General features: G+C 41.4%; 1 protein-coding gene across 2 annotated transcripts; it reads left to right on the top strand.

The window, feature by feature from the left end:
- The first annotated feature begins 1,734 nt into the window (after positions 1–1,734).
- On the top strand, positions 1,735–15,758 carry vopp1b (VOPP1 WW domain binding protein b). Of its 2 annotated transcripts, XR_015524626.1 has the most exons (6): positions 1,735–2,037; positions 7,029–7,087; positions 9,555–9,632; positions 9,905–10,038; positions 11,206–12,701; positions 12,759–15,758. XR_015524626.1 is itself a non-coding variant. In XM_087308993.1 (5 exons), the coding sequence occupies exons 1-5, from the start codon at positions 1,990–1,992 to the stop codon at positions 11,412–11,414; spliced, it is 528 nt and encodes a 175-aa protein (XP_087165119.1). In that variant the 5' UTR covers positions 1,735–1,989; the 3' UTR covers positions 11,415–15,758. The 2 variants fall into 2 exon arrangements, 1 of the variants encoding a protein (XP_087165119.1); XM_087308993.1 differs by having other exon boundaries at positions 11,206–15,758.
- Positions 15,759–15,982: the final 224 nt, after the last annotated feature.

The following is a 15,982-nucleotide window of genomic DNA, read 5'->3' as shown; positions in this document are numbered from 1 at the left end:
AGACTGGGCTCGTTTGCTGATCATGATGCAGCTCTGCTTCTGGGATAATTTCATTCAAATGAGATTACAGAACTCTGCACATTCCTTCCTGCAGATCTTGAGGATGAGCAGTACTGTACTTCTGTACTTCCAGACCAGGAGAATCTATTTATATGCATTAGGGCGGGGCTATCGGTTATTTAGGGCGGAGTTACGAGTCTTCTAGGGCGGGGGTAACTTTTCTTTAGGGTGGAGCTATCATTGCTCTAGGGTGAGGCTATAAGTGATTTAGGGCGGAGCTATTAGTCATTTAGGGGGCGAGGTTATTAATTTTCTAGGGCAGGGCTATCCATCCTTAAGGGTAGAGCTATCATTGCTCCAGGGCGGGACTATAAGTCCTTTAAGGTGGAGCTGAGTCTTCTAGGGCGGGGCTATTAGTCATTTTGACGGGGTTATCAGTTTTTTATGTGGAGCTATTGGTCTTTTGAGTTATCAGTCCTTTAAAACAGACTATCAGTGCTTTAGGGTGGGGCTTTCCGTTTCTAACACATTTTTATACAATGTAAATTCAAAGTGCTTTACATTAAAAAGGTTAATGTGAAACATCATAAATAAGCTCATATCATGAAACACGGAACATGACCGGCTGAGTGAGTGACCGGTGGCAGTATTTTGCTCTGTCATATTTCATCATCTCAAGCGCACACTCACACACACACACACACACACACACACACACACACACACACACACACAACACACACACACACACACACACTCACACACACACACACACACACACACACACACACACACACTCAGCTCCAGTCTCAGCTCAGATAATTGGATTTCTCTGCTTCTCTTCTGAAACTCATGGCAACCTGAGAGACAGACTTCAGTTGATCACAGCCAATAATCTGAACTCATTACAGCCTCGCTCATTAGTGAAGCGGAGAAATTAAGAGAGAGAACAAACACCCTTTGTTTCTGAGTGTGTGTGTGTGTGTGTGTGTGTGTGTGTGTGTGTGTGTGTGTGTGTTTGGGGGGGATTCTGCTGCTATGACAGTGTGTGTGTGAGAAGAGCTCCACTGACTCAGGGTCGGTCAGTTCACTCCACATCATTTGCACACCCTCAAGCCTGCTAAGACTAAACACTAACTAACCAACAAAAAAAAGCTAACTGTGGCAGACTTTGAAATATTAATAAATGTTGCAAACTTTGTTTACTGTGTTTAAATACAATGTTCTGTGAATACATGTAAATACGTGTAATAAACAAATAACAGTTTAATCACACTCAAGTGTTTTTCAATACTACAGTATTGGGCCATTTGTTTTTGCAACTATAGGAATAGTTGTTGTGTTACCATAGCAACTGTAGAATCACCACAACAGATCAACTACTATATTGTTACCATAGCAACTGTAGAATCACCACAACAGATCAACTACTATATTGTTACCATAGCAACTGTAGAATATATATATATAATATTTTTTGTATTATAATTGTTTCATTATTTTTTTTCTCGTCTTGAAAAGTCTTTTAATGCAGGTAATCTACATTTATGGACAACAGTGACCTGTAAATTCATGTTTTTTTGTGTTATTCAAGGTAAACACGGAGTATAATGTAATAGGCAGTACAGTGCAGCGAGTGACTGTGTGTGTGCGCTATTTTTTTTTCTCCAGAGGAATTGTGCGCGTGCGCGTGTTTGCGTGCGTGTGTGTGTGTGTGTGTGTGTGTGTGTGACTGCTGGAGAGCCGGAGCCGTATGAGATGTTGGCGCTGTCCTGGTCCTCTGCTTCCCGACATACACTCCCGGCGGCTGTGGATGCGGTGACGCAGCGCAAGGTGTCCGGTGTGTGTGTGTGTGCTATGAGCGCTCGCTGCTGACGATGTTTCGGTGTCCGGTGCAATGAGCGGCCGCTGCTGACGGTGTTTACGGTGTTTCTGTGCGCGGTGCTATGAGCGGCCGCTGCTGACGGTGTTTCTGTCCGCCGGTGCGCCATGAGGAGCGGCGGAGCGGCGGCGGTGCTGCTGCTGACACTGCTAGAGGTCAGTACATACACACACACACACACATACATACATATATGATATTCGGCATTTCACTACTGCTTCATCATTTCTGCAGCACAGCTGTGTGTGTGTGTGTGTGTGTGTGTGTGTGTCTGCGCGCCTTTGTGTCTGCGCTCCTCCTACAATAAAGCACACAGGAGCACTGCTGTAAAGATGAGCAGATCTGGTTGAATGATGCTTTGGGTTTGGATCTGATTTTGTAGACTAAAGGTTGAGCAGCACCTGCAGCAATATTCAGCTGTGTGTGTGTGTGTGTGTGTGTGTGTGTGTGTGTGTGTGTGTGTGTGTGTGTGTGTGTGTGTGTGTGCGGACTATATTATGTTTCTTTGTTTGTTTGTTGTGTTGTTGGCATCATCTGAATTGTCATTGTTGGATCAGCTCTGAGGCCTTGTCTACTGTCTGCCTGTTCACACAATGCCTGCAAAATAACTGGATCACTTTGGCTGCACGCGTGTGTGTGTGTGTCTGTTTACTTATGTTGTTTATTTATTTGTGGTGAAGTATCCATCCATCTACAGTATATCCATCTGAAAAAATACTATAGTATTGTTTAGTAAATATGTAGTTGTTTGAACCATGCTACAGCAAAATATTTGATGAGTTGTGGCGATAACACAACAACGATATTAATATAAAGAAATGACCCTGTACTTCTCTACAGCTATAGGGTATATTAGACCACAATACACCACAGCTGACTGTATAAACATATAAATAATAATATTTATCTTTATGGAGGGCACGGTGGCTCAGTGGTTAGCACTAGGCCTCACAGCAAGAAGCTCTCTGGTTCGAGTCTCAGCTGAGTCAGTTGGTGTTTCTGTGTGGAGTTTGCATGTTCTCCCTGTGTTGGTGTGGGTTTCCTCCGGGTGCTCTGGTTTCCCTCACAGTCCAAACACATGCGCTATTGGGGAACTGATCAACTAAATTGGCCGTAGTGAATGAGTGTGTATGGGTGTTTCCCAGTACTGGGTTGCAGCTGGAAGGGAATCCGCTGTGTAAAACATATGCTGGAATAGTTGGTGATTCATTCCACTGTGGCAACCCCTGATAAATAAGTGACTAAGCTGAAGGAAGATGAATGAATGAACAGTTCAGTATGATGGAGCATTTGTTAGAGTTGTAGACACTGTAATATATATAGAGTACAGTATTTACAGTAAATGACTAGTATATTTTGTGTGTATGTGTGTGTGTGTGTGAGTGTGTGTGATGTATGCAGATGTAATGCCTGTAGTTGTCTAGCTGTAGGCTGCCTTCGTTTAACTTCTCAGCCTTTGATTAGTACAGCATTTGCATTTCAAAGCTCGTCATTCAGCTTTACTGTACAGCAGTACACTGCGTGTGCGGTTACAGTAATGCTGTTTTACTCCATTATTACCTCGGTCCGTCAGAGGAGAGAGACACACTCGCTCATAAATCCTCTGATCAATCAATATCCGCCAGCTTATTCTGTCATAAACTGTTGCATAACATCAATTAAATGCAAAATATTGTGCTCACTCTCACACACACATTTCCTGAGTGTAATGATGTGCTCATTACAGCAGGACCACTGCTGTACAGTCACAAACACACACACTCATTACTGTACAAAACATGAATAATAACACTCATGCACAGGTCTCTGAGCTCTGCCAGACATTATGAGGAGTTTGTTTTTGCTTTCTTAGTTCTGTCACTATATATTGTAGGGATGCAGCAACACTCTATATAATATCGCAGCATTGGGCATGATCTCCATGCATTTCATTGCATGTTTAGTATTTAAATTTTAAAAATGCATTAAGCATACCATTCCTTTAAAGATATATATATTTCCCCTAGTCATTCCCTAATCAACCTCAGTCCTGATCAAAACTACTAAATCATAAAAATTAAATAAATAAAAAAGTCACAGGATTTTAACTCTTTGATTGCTAAGTTCACAAATGATGTCACTGATTTGGTGAAAAAGAACACACAAAATGGCGTATTTTCACTATGAAAAGTAGTTGTGGACTGGATCTTGGACATGTGAAACAACATTGCCTGTGATGTATTGTTTTCGATTCATCTTCATTTATTTCTCTCTATTTTACTGCTGGTGGCTGTTTTTGCTCCATTGACCTTCATTATAACCATCATATACACCGTATAATCATGCATTTTTGATTGTTGGGGGTTATCCCTGTTGGGAAGAGGTAAAATTTGTCATTTTTACTGATGATCATCAGTTGGCACCATTAACCCTTGAGATAGGCCTGTGGATTTTATATGGAGTATAACAGCAAATTAAAGTGTGCATGTGTCTGTGAGTGTGTGAGAGGGATCTGTGAGCACTTAGCTTGATGTGTCTGACAAAATCTAAATATGCACTTCAGCTCTTACAACTACACGGAGTAAACAAAAACAAAGACTGTGTGTTTATGCATCATCAAATGTGCTTATAATGGAAGTCAATGGAGAAAAAACAGACAACAACAGTAAATTAGGCAGAAAGAAAATGAAAATTCAGCAATGCATCAAAGCCAATGTTGATACTAACTGTTCACATGTGCAAGACTGTGATAAAAGGTAAATAAATCCAGTCCACAGCTACTTTTATATTGAAAATACGTCATCTTGTGGTTTTTTTTCCACCAAATCAATGACATCATTTGTGAATTTGGCAATTAAAGAGTTAAAATCATTTAGTATTTGTTTATTTTTTTAAATCTACCCAAGTTCTGCTGGTTAACGCATGGGCCGAATTTTCCTTGCCAATCTAAAGCCAATTGTAATGGTCTGTTTTGGTCCAATTTGGAATTTCCACAAGCCTCAGAACTCGGGGGATCAGACTGAGCGCTATTACCTGGCCCCACCCTTGATCCATCATCTAGTAGTTTTGATCAGGGCTGAGGCTGATCAACAGATTTATGCAAAAAAATTATGAATCTAATGCATTTTACAGCGGTTTAATTCAGTGGATGTTTTCATCCCAATCATAACAAAATGTAGTAGCAGTGCACAAGGGTTGAGTTTACAGAACACAAGCGAAAGTAAAGCAGTGTTGTGGTGTGTGTGCTGTGGTGCTTTTGGCAGTGCTGAGGGTGTTTGTCATTGAGCAGAGTTTCAGCATCAGTCAGACCCCAGCAGGGACTGTGCTGTTTGTGTCTGCTAGTGTTGATACAGGGATTTGTGAATCTGTATTTACCAGAGACAAAGGTTCAAGCCTAATGCCCAGGATGATTCTGGTGTAACAGGCACTCAGATTAGCTCTCACTCTCGCAGTAGAGCATTGGTACACTTTAAAGCAGATGATGCTCCACATATAGGCCACATTTTAGCCAATGGATAATTTAAACAGTATTGGGGGCAGTTCACAATGCGTTTTTCCTTTCCAACGTGCTACTTTTCTTTTGTTTTTCAATGTAAACACACGCTTGACATCGTCAAAAAAACAATAGAAAAGTAGCACGTTGGAAAGGAAAAACCCTTAGTGTTTGACCACTTTAAGAGATGCAAGCGTAGTGATGTACACATGAAAAGTTGTTGTCATTTTTTTTTAAGTGAGATGCTAATGGTCTAATCCGATTCAATTGACTATGCTAAGCTAAGCTAAAAGTGTTTTCTACACCCCGAAGATAAACTGAATGGATTCAGAAATGATGATAATCAACAGAGCTGTAAAATGAACATCTATTCCCCCCTAAAAGTGCCGTGTTCCTTTAAGACAGCAGAGCGAGAACACTAATATAGGATGCAGATTAATGTCATTATTAAAGCTGGCTCTGCATCTCTCCCTCTCCTACTCTCCAGCCAGGAACAAATGGAGCGTTTCTGGTGTACTTTGTGTCTTAATGGCGGTCCCGAGTGGATGTAAAGCCAGCCATTAGTGAGTGTGTGTGTTTCTTGACAAACAGCAGATGTGAACATGAGGCTGATTTCCCTGCTGAATACACTGGGTCCAGCTTTAAAGCCTGCGCTGGGATTATCATCATGCGGCTGAGCTGTTCAGGAGGAACGCTGCAGTGTCCCTCAAACTCTGACCTCTCTGATCGTCAGCTCAGATCTCTGCTAATTATGGGCTGTTGAGATCATCTTTGTTTGATCTGTTATATAATATAGCAAGGGTTTAGGTACATCTCAGATGTCATTCCCTAATAACAATACTTAGTTCTTAGAATGTTGTGGGAATGTTGGATTAAGGTTGCCAGATTGTTATGGAGATAATAAGCGTGTCATGAACACCAATACCAATGTCTCCCTCTCTCTTTGTGTGTTTTGGGAACTGTCTGACTAATGTTTTATGCAAATGTCTTTTTCCAGGTGTCACACCTTCTGTAGCATCACACGCATTGACGTTTGATCAGTGTTGTGTTGTTGTTGTTGTGAATGCAGCAGTAGGAGTGTGTGTGCTGAGGGTTAAATGTGGTCTGAGAGCGTCCTCATTCATTCATAAACACACTCAGACGCACAAACAAATACATCCATGCGCACACACACAAGCAACAGCTCTTCTCTAATTAATGTTTACTAGTGTGATGGGCGGAGCCAACCTGTCACTCACAAGAGATCCACTAATAGCAAATGTAATGAAGATCAGCTGAGATTTACTGACAGATCTAAATCCGTTTGATGTTTTATTATAAAGGTATGATGTGTGATTTGATGGAATATACTGTCCTGGCATATTTTAGCACATGATATGTTTTAAAACACGTGTATTCATGTATACAATACACTGACCTCAATGGAAAAACTGAACTTTTACACATGTTTAGTGTCACTGGTACACTCAGGAATCAGAATGCAGAGCTCTCAAATGACTAATCGCAGTCAAACTCTTGTATTTATATAATGTGTGTACTCACTGTGTAAGAATATTGCGTGTATATATAAACAAAATGATCTTTTGAGAGCCCTAATTAACAGATATCGTGTAACTCATTCAGTAATTACTAACGATATTCACTGACTTCAATGTCTTTGTTTTGTTTCTGCAGTGTGTGGAAGCTAAGAAGTACTGCTGGTATTCTGAGGGAGGATACCCCCTCTTCTTTATGTAAGTACAGTGCTGTGGTGTTACGTGCTGATCTGGAGTCAGTGTTAGGGTTTCTGTCTGTGTTGCTTCTTCATTGGTTTGAACGTCAGACATAACGTTTGGTGAATTCTGCCGTTCGTCAAGATCTGCTCATTACCATTAAACACTTTACTGGAGGATGAAGCACGCACGCATGCACACACTAAAACTTGCAATAAAACACTCACACACACACACATGCACGTGCATACACACACTCGCATTAAAACTAAAAACACACACACACACACATATATACTAAAACAGTCTCTAGCAGAAAGCGAGGAGAACCAGCAAAAGGAAAAGCTCAATATACTCTCAGTATAGGTGGCATATAAAGCTGTCAGTATGGTAAATATAAAGTAAAATGCATCTGTGATTGAGTGTAGTGAAGTTTCAGTAATAACAACAACAACAACATCCACAGCAGCAATAACAACAACTACACCAACTGCTACTAATACTAACAGTACACCAACTACTAGCAATATTGTTCAACCAACATGAAATGGGGCATCAAGTGCACCTGTGCTGAACCCCTTATGGAAGTGATGTGATCCTGCCCTGTTCCACCATGCATGTTTTGTAAATGAGCATGTGCATTTACACTTGTACAATAACACACGCCGGTCACAAATGAGCTGAAATGATCATACCTCTCTCTCTTTTCTGGCTCTGCTTCACCATCTTCATAGACACTGCGCTGTAGTGATGATGATCCATGAGGGGACTCTGCAAGTGAAAATCAAGAAGTGTTGACTTCTCTGCATAAAGCTAACCAGCGTGTTATTAACATGATTTTGTGTTGTTCTTTTTAATGAGGAAAAGACGATGGTTTGAAAACACAGCATGTACACATCACACGATAAACAGAAGCATATATATAAATCATATGTTTACCTTTTAGACTGGAACCCGCCTCCTCCAAATCACCATCCGCTGCTACTGTAACTGAGAATTGCTGCTGAATTCCCTGCTCCAGTCTTGTTTTTAGACACAGGACACTTGCTTGAATTTCATTCTTGCTTCCAAAACATGTTCCACATCAAACTGCTTTACAAAGTTTGCTCAATGTCCTCCAAAGTAGCGTTTGAACGCTGTCTGTACACACTGCAGGCCTCTAGCTGATTGGCTTCAGCTGTGATCGACTCTCCTGCAGTGCAGTGGCTAGAATGGCCTATAGGTGGCAGCAGATCAGCCAGCAAGAACACAGAGCAAAAACAATATAAATAAATAAGACATTACGGTCACTAATGCAGGGCTCTGACAGTAACTATCTCTGAAGAAATGTGGTAAAAACCCACAGAAACAATTTGATATATCTTTGCTAATACAAATGTTGTATAAAATCTGGCACATGTCTGTGTAAACTCACTATTGCTGGATAAAAATAAAACCCTTCAATAGTTCAGAACTGATTGAGATGGTGAGTGAGTACCCTCTGTATTAATGTTGATTTAATCAATATTTCTGAAACAGGATCATCAAATGCGAGGAATAAATAAGACAACAACAATACAATAACTTAATATATTATTGTGTATTCAGTGTTGCACAGATTCTCTAACATGCCTCTGGTGCCCACAATGTGCATCCGTTTATAAATTAGGACACACACACTATTACTATAGTTTGATAAAGTAAATAATTACAATTAAATACACTACTATAATATTCTGAAGGTGGCGACGCAGTGGCTCAGTAGGTAGTGCTGTGGCCTCACAGCCAGAAGGTCTCTGGTTCGAGCCTCGGCTGGGTTAGTGGGTGTTTCTGTGTAGAGTTTGCATGTTCTCTCCGTGTTGGCGTGTGTTTCCTCCGGGTACTCAAACCAGTGACCTTCTTGCTGTGAGGGCACAGTGCCGCTCCTATGCTTTGTTCTATTTGTCAATTTTAATGCGGCCATGCTCCGTCAGTGTAGAGTGTTGCTGTAAATATCAGACGGTCACGCTCGTTACACTAAAGGGCAGAAACTTTGAAGCTCTTCTGCTAATGAGGAGCTTTAATTACAGACCTTCAGTGGGTAATGAAGCCGTGTTCACCTTGAGGACGTTCACAGCACCACAAACCGACCTGCTCCACCAAAACACGTCAGATCAGCTCACAATCTCATCATTACTTCTCATTTTGTGAGAACATGAACAAAACAGGAAATAACTTGAGTAAATATATTGACCGAGAAGTCTGAGAGATGTTTTGAAGAATGTTCCTGCTGCACCTTATAAAGCATTAAATGAATGAGGGCCGCAAATGAGAATCACAGCAAGCTGAATAAAACAGGACTGAATGTATTTAATCCAGCTTCATCAGCTCATCTGGAGCGCTGCCAGAAGTCTGTTTGTAGAGTATAACATTATAATAACACGTTAGAATAACCAGCACGTGATGATTCATTTATAGCAACTTACAATTGTGTGTGTGTGTGCGCGCGCGTGTGTGTGTGTGTGTGTAGATGCCGCTCATATGAAGACTGCTGTGGAACCCGCTGCTGCATCAGGGCTCTCTCCATACAGAGACTCTGGTACTTCTGGTAGGATCAACTTTTATTAAATAATTCATTAAATGTATTAGATATTAATAAATTTTCCTGCATTAACTACATCTCCTACATTTATTACAGTGGAATAATCTGAGAAGTGGTCAGCAAACGGTTCATTTTACTCAGAAATACATCAGTTTTTAATCTGTGTGTGATTAAATTATTATTAAAATGTCAAATGTAACATTTTAAAGCAGAAATATGGAAAATATGTACTTGAATCAGTGGTGGGCGTGTCCTTCATGACTGCTGCTCTCTGATAGGCTGCTGCTGATGATGGGCGTGTTCTTCTGCTGCAGCGCTGGATTCTTCATTCGCAGGCGCATGTATCCGTCAGTGCTGAGCGACGAGCCCGCCTTCAATGTGTCCTTCACCAGACAACCCGTCAGCACACCTGGTGCCAACACACACACACACACACACACACACACACATACTAAACACACACTCACACATACTAAACACACACTCAACAAACACTCATTACACATTAAACACCATTCAGATGCTTATTCGGACATTTGAATGTGAAAATAAGGTTGCTAGAAGAGATAGGCCAGAAGTTAATGAGAATTATTGATATTATCTATTAAATTACCCAGTAAATTGTATTTTATTAACGTCCACTCCAACAGGAAGGAGGGTGGAAGGGAATAGAGAAGGAGGCAAGTAGGTAGAGAAGGAGGCAGGAAGGCAGTGAGGAAGGGAGGTAGGGAGGAAGGTAAGGAGGTAGATAGGTAGGGAGGGAGGGAGGGAGGTAAGAAGGGAGATAGGTAGGTAGGTAAACAGGGAGGTGGGTAGGTAGGTAAGAAGGGAGGAAGGGAGGTAAGGAAGGAGAGAGGTAGGGAAGGATGGAGGTGAAAAGGGAGGGATAAAGAGAGAAAAAAGGGGGAGGGAGGAATAAAGCTAGGGAAGTTGGAAAGTAGTGAGCTTGACAAACCACTTCCCTAAACCCCAACCCACCCATTCTCTGCCTTCTTTACCCTACCTTCCTCCCTACTTCCCTACCTTCCTGCCTACTTGCCTCCCTTCTGCCCACATTCCCTCCCTTCCTCCCTTCCTACCTCCCTCCTTCACTTCCTACCTTTCTCCCTCCTTTCCTACCTCCCTTCCTCCCCCTACCTTCCTTGACTCCCTCTTTCCTCTCTCCTCTGCTACCTTCCTCCCCTTCCTACCTTTCTCCCTCCTTCCCTACCTCCCTCACTCCCTTCCTTCCTCTCTCCTATCTTCCTCCACCCTCCTTCCTCTCTCCTCCGCTACCTTTCTTCCCTCCCTACCTTCTCCCTCCTTTGCTACCTACCTTCTTATTGTCCTTCCATATCTTTCTCCTACTCTAGCACCCTCCCTACCTTCCTCCCTCTTTCTCTTTGTTCCTCCCACCTTATCTCCCTTCCTCCTTACCTTCCTCTCCTCTTCCCTCCTCCACTACCTTCCTCCCTCCCTCCTTACCATCCTCTCTCCTTCCCGCCTCCTCTACCGTCTCTACCTTGCTTGGATAATGTAGAAGTGTACTCAGTTCTGCAGTGCTTCGTCTTGCATTAATATGCTGTTCCTCCTCCTCCAGTGTCTCAGCAGCCAGTGATGCAGGGTTTTGGGGAACCCTGCGTTGGGATGGGGGCGTCTCTGACTCCCGCGTACTCCGGCCAGAGCCCTGCGGCGGCCATGATGAGCTCGTACCCTCCACCTCCATCATACTGCAACCACCCGCCGCCAGCCTATGATCAGCTGTTCAGTAGCGCAGAGAAGAAGAGCCGCAGCGAGTCTCCGCAGTGAGAAACCACGCTGAAACACCTGCAGGACACACTGCAACATTACAGAGAGGACTTACACTCAGTTCATCTGCGCAAACATGAGGAAATGCATGACCAAGCTTGAGAAACGGGTCTGAATACTGGTGTTTTTGGAGGGAGTGATGATGATCTACTTCTACAGCTAACTGCAGTCATATAACTCATGTCGGAGTCAAGGCAAATCTTTTTAGAAGTCTGACTCGAGTCCCTCCACCTCTTCTGACAAATTACTTACATTCACAAACGTAAAGGTAGTCCACAAATGACTACAAGTTTCTTCTCTTTTAACCAAACAATCTTATTCAGCCTCTGCAGTCATCATCAACTCCAGTCAGGAATCAGCTGCAGCACAGAATCTGAGTCTTTGCACGGGTTTGAGAATATTCAAGCAAGTCTCATGTCCAAATGTGGCTCCTGAAGTCTGACTGGAGTGCACTGAACACGAGCTCAGACAGTCCTGCGGTGTGAACTCGGCATTACAGTGTAATATCTGATATTACGGGCCATGAACAGAACTCTGATGTCCTCCTGGAGGATTAACGTGAACAGAACTGAACACTGCTGAAGAACCTGCCGGGATGAAGATGAAAGCTGAAGATGAGCTCCAGTAATGAGCGTCCGTCCAGGAGACTGACTCCACATGAAGAACAGCTTTGTGCTGTAAATCTGCTGTAGATATGAACTCTCCGAGAGCGAGAATACTGAAGCCATGCTCACTGCAAGCCAAACAGACACTCATTCACTTCTTTCACACTTCACCACTAATCAAGACATTTCAGGCACAGTCTTGAGGGTTCTCTCCAGTTAAAGGCACAATGTGTTCAATTCCTTTCATGAGGGAAGTCAGGGCTGCTTGATTATGGGAAAATTATAATCATGATCAAAAGGACTGTTCAGAGTGATCCTCTGTGGCCAGTATGACCCAAATACACCCGCGTACATCTCGATTTGTAAAGAGTTGACTCCAGTTAAAGAGATATTCACCCAAAAATCAAAATTCTGTCATCATTTCTGAATGAAGCTACTAAATCATGTATCGTAGCTTATTTAGTGAATACAAGTCACTGACTTTGGGTAGAGGAAACATTAGTTTCTTACCTGCGTCGATTAGACTTTTATAAATGTAATTTTCTTCTTTGTGCTTGTTTTTCTTCAAGACGAATTTCCTCAATAAAGTGTATAAAGTGACGTGATTTCCTCACCCTTCTCATCTCTCAAACCAGTTTGAGCTTCTACACTCTGATAAACAGAAAGGAAAAGCAGGAAACCTGTAACCATTGACTTTCATATAAGGGAAAGCAAATACTGTAGAAGTCAATGGTTACAGGTTTTCAGGCTTCTTCAAAATATCTTCTCTAAACACAATAAATAAACTCATGAAGTTCTGATGCTGCGTTCACACCAGACAGGGATGGAGCGTCAAATGCAGGTGATTTACATGTTAAGTCAATGCAAGGATGTGTTTAGACATCCTGCGGTGGATTTAGTGTGAATGAAATGGCATTTAGTGTGTTTTAAGATTCATTTTTGGCCTTTTTGCATTTATTAGATAGGACAGTAATGAGACAGCTAGCGGAGTGGGAGAGAGAGAGAGAGAGGAGGGTAGGGAAATGTCCTCGAGCCGGGATTTGAACTCAGGACGCCCTGACGTGCCACTGCACCATATGTCTGAGTGCACCACTAGGTTATTTCAGCGACCTATTTATTTCTTAATTTTTTTAAAGTTTCCAAGTTCTGCAGGTTGTAATGTCCCGAACTTTGCTTGCCAATCTTACGCCAGTTGCAATGGATTGTTTCAGGTCGATTTGGAATTTCCCCAACCAGCAGAGCTCCTGGAGACCAGAGAGAGTGCTCCGACTTGCCCCCCCTGGTCCATTTTGTGTGTTTGACGTGCGAATCGTTCAAGTTGTAAAATCTGAACTTTAGAGGACATTCGTGCTGCGTTAACCAATCAGGAGCTTGCTCTTCAATGGGTGTGATTATAACATAGATTTGTTCGTGCACATCTGGTGTGAACAGCGTAAAAACACTTGAGGGAGAGTTAATGTTGATTTTTGGGTGAACTATCCCTTTAAAAACACAATATGTGTGTATTTACAATATGTAAGTAACAGCTCACATTATCCTGAATGTTTTGAAAAATGTTCAAATCTAGATAATCATTGGTTTAAGCTCGTGAGCTGGAGGGGGTTATGACCTCAGATGCAGAAGTTATTAGTTTACACATCCAAAACGCAGGTATGTAGGACCATTTAATTACATTATTCACTCAGCCACGGTGTTCTCAAACTGCGCCTTTGTCTGTTGTGAACCTCTAGTGGAGGACAGGACATACTGCGCCTTTAATGGAGTTACTCATGAGTTCATCTGTGTGTTAATGACTGCAGTCAAATATGTGGAAATGCATGATCAAGCTGACAAATGTGTCTGAATTACTGTGATGATGATGATGATGATGATCTACATTACAGCTGGATAATGAAGGCTCGCTGAGTTTAATTAAAACTAACATTTTAGTTTGCAGATGATTGTGTTTTAGACTAAATGTGACCCAGCCACTTGTCAGCTGCAGTATTAACCAAAATTAAATTAAAATAATGAATGCAATGAAGCCTGATTTAGGATCTTGTCGATAGACTTGAGCACATGGAGCAAACACAGACGTATTCAATTGGGAACATTGAGCTATTTCTTTAGAATATCAATATTTTGGGGTGAAATTGGACCATTTTCTGTGATTATTTCAGACCTTCAGATTTACTTGGGTCTTATGGATGAATTGACTATGAGTGATAAAAGGCAGTAAAGTGTGTTCATGACGAAACATGAAATTAAATAGTATAATGAAAAGCAGTTTGACACATCAAGCTGTAAAAAAAAGCTGATAATCAATGGATGTGCATGACACTGGAGGTCTCCAACCAATAATGTGTGAATATCTGCAGCCGCTCCTGCGTAAAGTACTTTAATCTGTATATTTTCACCCACACATATATATATAGTGGGTTGGGTTATCAAAACCCAGTGTGGACAAATTAAAATTGGGTAATCTTTTTCAATTAAACTGTATTATTATTTTTATTTCATATACTAAACCACTGAGTATTGCTGGAAAAAGTACATCAATAGAGAGCAAATTGTGCTCTTTATTAGGATATAACACTTAAATTCTACATTAAATATCATTTCAGCGTGATTTTATTCACTTTTTAACTCTACTTAATTGTAATGCAGTGTGAATTATTTCATTTTGATCATTAATATTAGTTTATCCATCACATATGGCATGCTGGAATCCTCTGGTTAATATGCTGACTGCTGGCTGGGTTATTTTCTCGATGTTGTGACTGTAAATGAATGAAGCGTGTCTTTGGAGGATCTCGAATGCAAGAGTTTAGGTACACAATTAACCAATTTCCCTGCACTGAAGTGTACTACACTCCCTCAACACAGACGTCAGCTAAAGCTGGATATGTCTAATGCATTTGTGTCCTTCAGTACAGAAACACAGCACTATTAGTTGACTTCACTGATGTGTGTGAGAGTGCATCATGAAGCAGTTTTCAGTTCAATGCTAGTCATGTTAATTCCCCTGATACTGACTGAAATCCTCGATAAGCGCAGGCATTTCTCACCTACATTTGAAAGTGTTGATTTCTGTAGCTGTTAATAGTTTATTTCTCCATCTGCTTAAAGTTTAACTATGCAAAGGAGAGACGTGTCCATGTGTCCGCCAGGTAGATTAGTGTGTAGTTGTGGTGTTTAAATTACAGCGTACACTGAAAGAAGCATCTGTTCATCTGCAGTTTCTGTGTTTATCTGCGGTGGTGAACTGCATTATGGGATGTTGATCTCTGCTCTGTCCTATTCTGATGTTGAGAATTCAACTCTACAGTTAAACAAAGTGACTTTCATTGACATTTTAGTTTGAAATAATGTAATATTTAGAGAATTAAGTGTGTAAAGTAAGAGTAAATGTGCTGATGTTTATTACAAGGTTTCTGTAGTGTAATATACAACACCAACACACACAATACAGCCCTGCACACTATTACACACGTGCAGAAAAGACTCTTACACACTCTACAAGGTTAAAACTTGTTCGAATAAAGATTAAGATCCCATAATGCAGCTCACACGCAGAAATAAACAGGGAAAAACAAAAACATGAATCACAAAAATACAGAAACTGCTAATTTAGGGATATTTTAGCCAGTCTACAGTAGGTCTGACTGTGCTGAGATATCATTGTGCTGTCTTTGTGAAAGCATTCAGAAGTGTTTGATGAATACAGTAATAAAGTCGTCCTCTCTCTTTTGGTACCTGACAGCATCTCTGTGTGTGTGTGTGTGTGTGTGTGTGTGTGTGTGTGTGTTTGAGTCAAGTCTCTCTCTAAATGACATCTTCCTGCTGTTTACCACTGCAAAATCAACTCAGTCACGGTCATTAGGCCTGCCACAATAATCAATATATGGACTTACAACACATGGACATGAGCTCATTTTTGGTGATACAACATGTGCTGATGCAACATATTAGCTGACTGAGCAA

Source organism: Danio rerio, chromosome 24 (genome assembly GCF_052040795.2).
Source record: "Danio rerio strain M-AB ecotype USA chromosome 24, GRCz13ab, whole genome shotgun sequence".
Classification (NCBI taxonomy): Eukaryota; Metazoa; Chordata; class Actinopteri; order Cypriniformes; family Danionidae; genus Danio; species Danio rerio.
The sequence above is the reverse complement of the archived record's forward strand: the minus strand, read 5'-3'. Positions and strand labels throughout refer to the sequence as shown.

What these genes read in the sequence shown, in the direction of transcription:
- vopp1b (XM_087308993.1), top strand. Translation starts at nt 1,990, where the DNA reads ATGAGGAGCGGCGGAGCGGCGGCGGTGCTGCTGCTGACACTGCTAGAG. An exon ending in TGCTGCTGACACTGCTAGAG is followed by an intron (nt 2,038 to 7,028) that starts GTCAGTACATAC and finishes TTGTTTCTGCAG; the next exon opens with TGTGTGGAAGCTAAGAAGTA. An exon ending in CAGAGACTCTGGTACTTCTG is followed by an intron (nt 9,633 to 9,904) that starts GTAGGATCAACT and finishes GCTCTCTGATAG; the next exon opens with GCTGCTGCTGATGATGGGCG.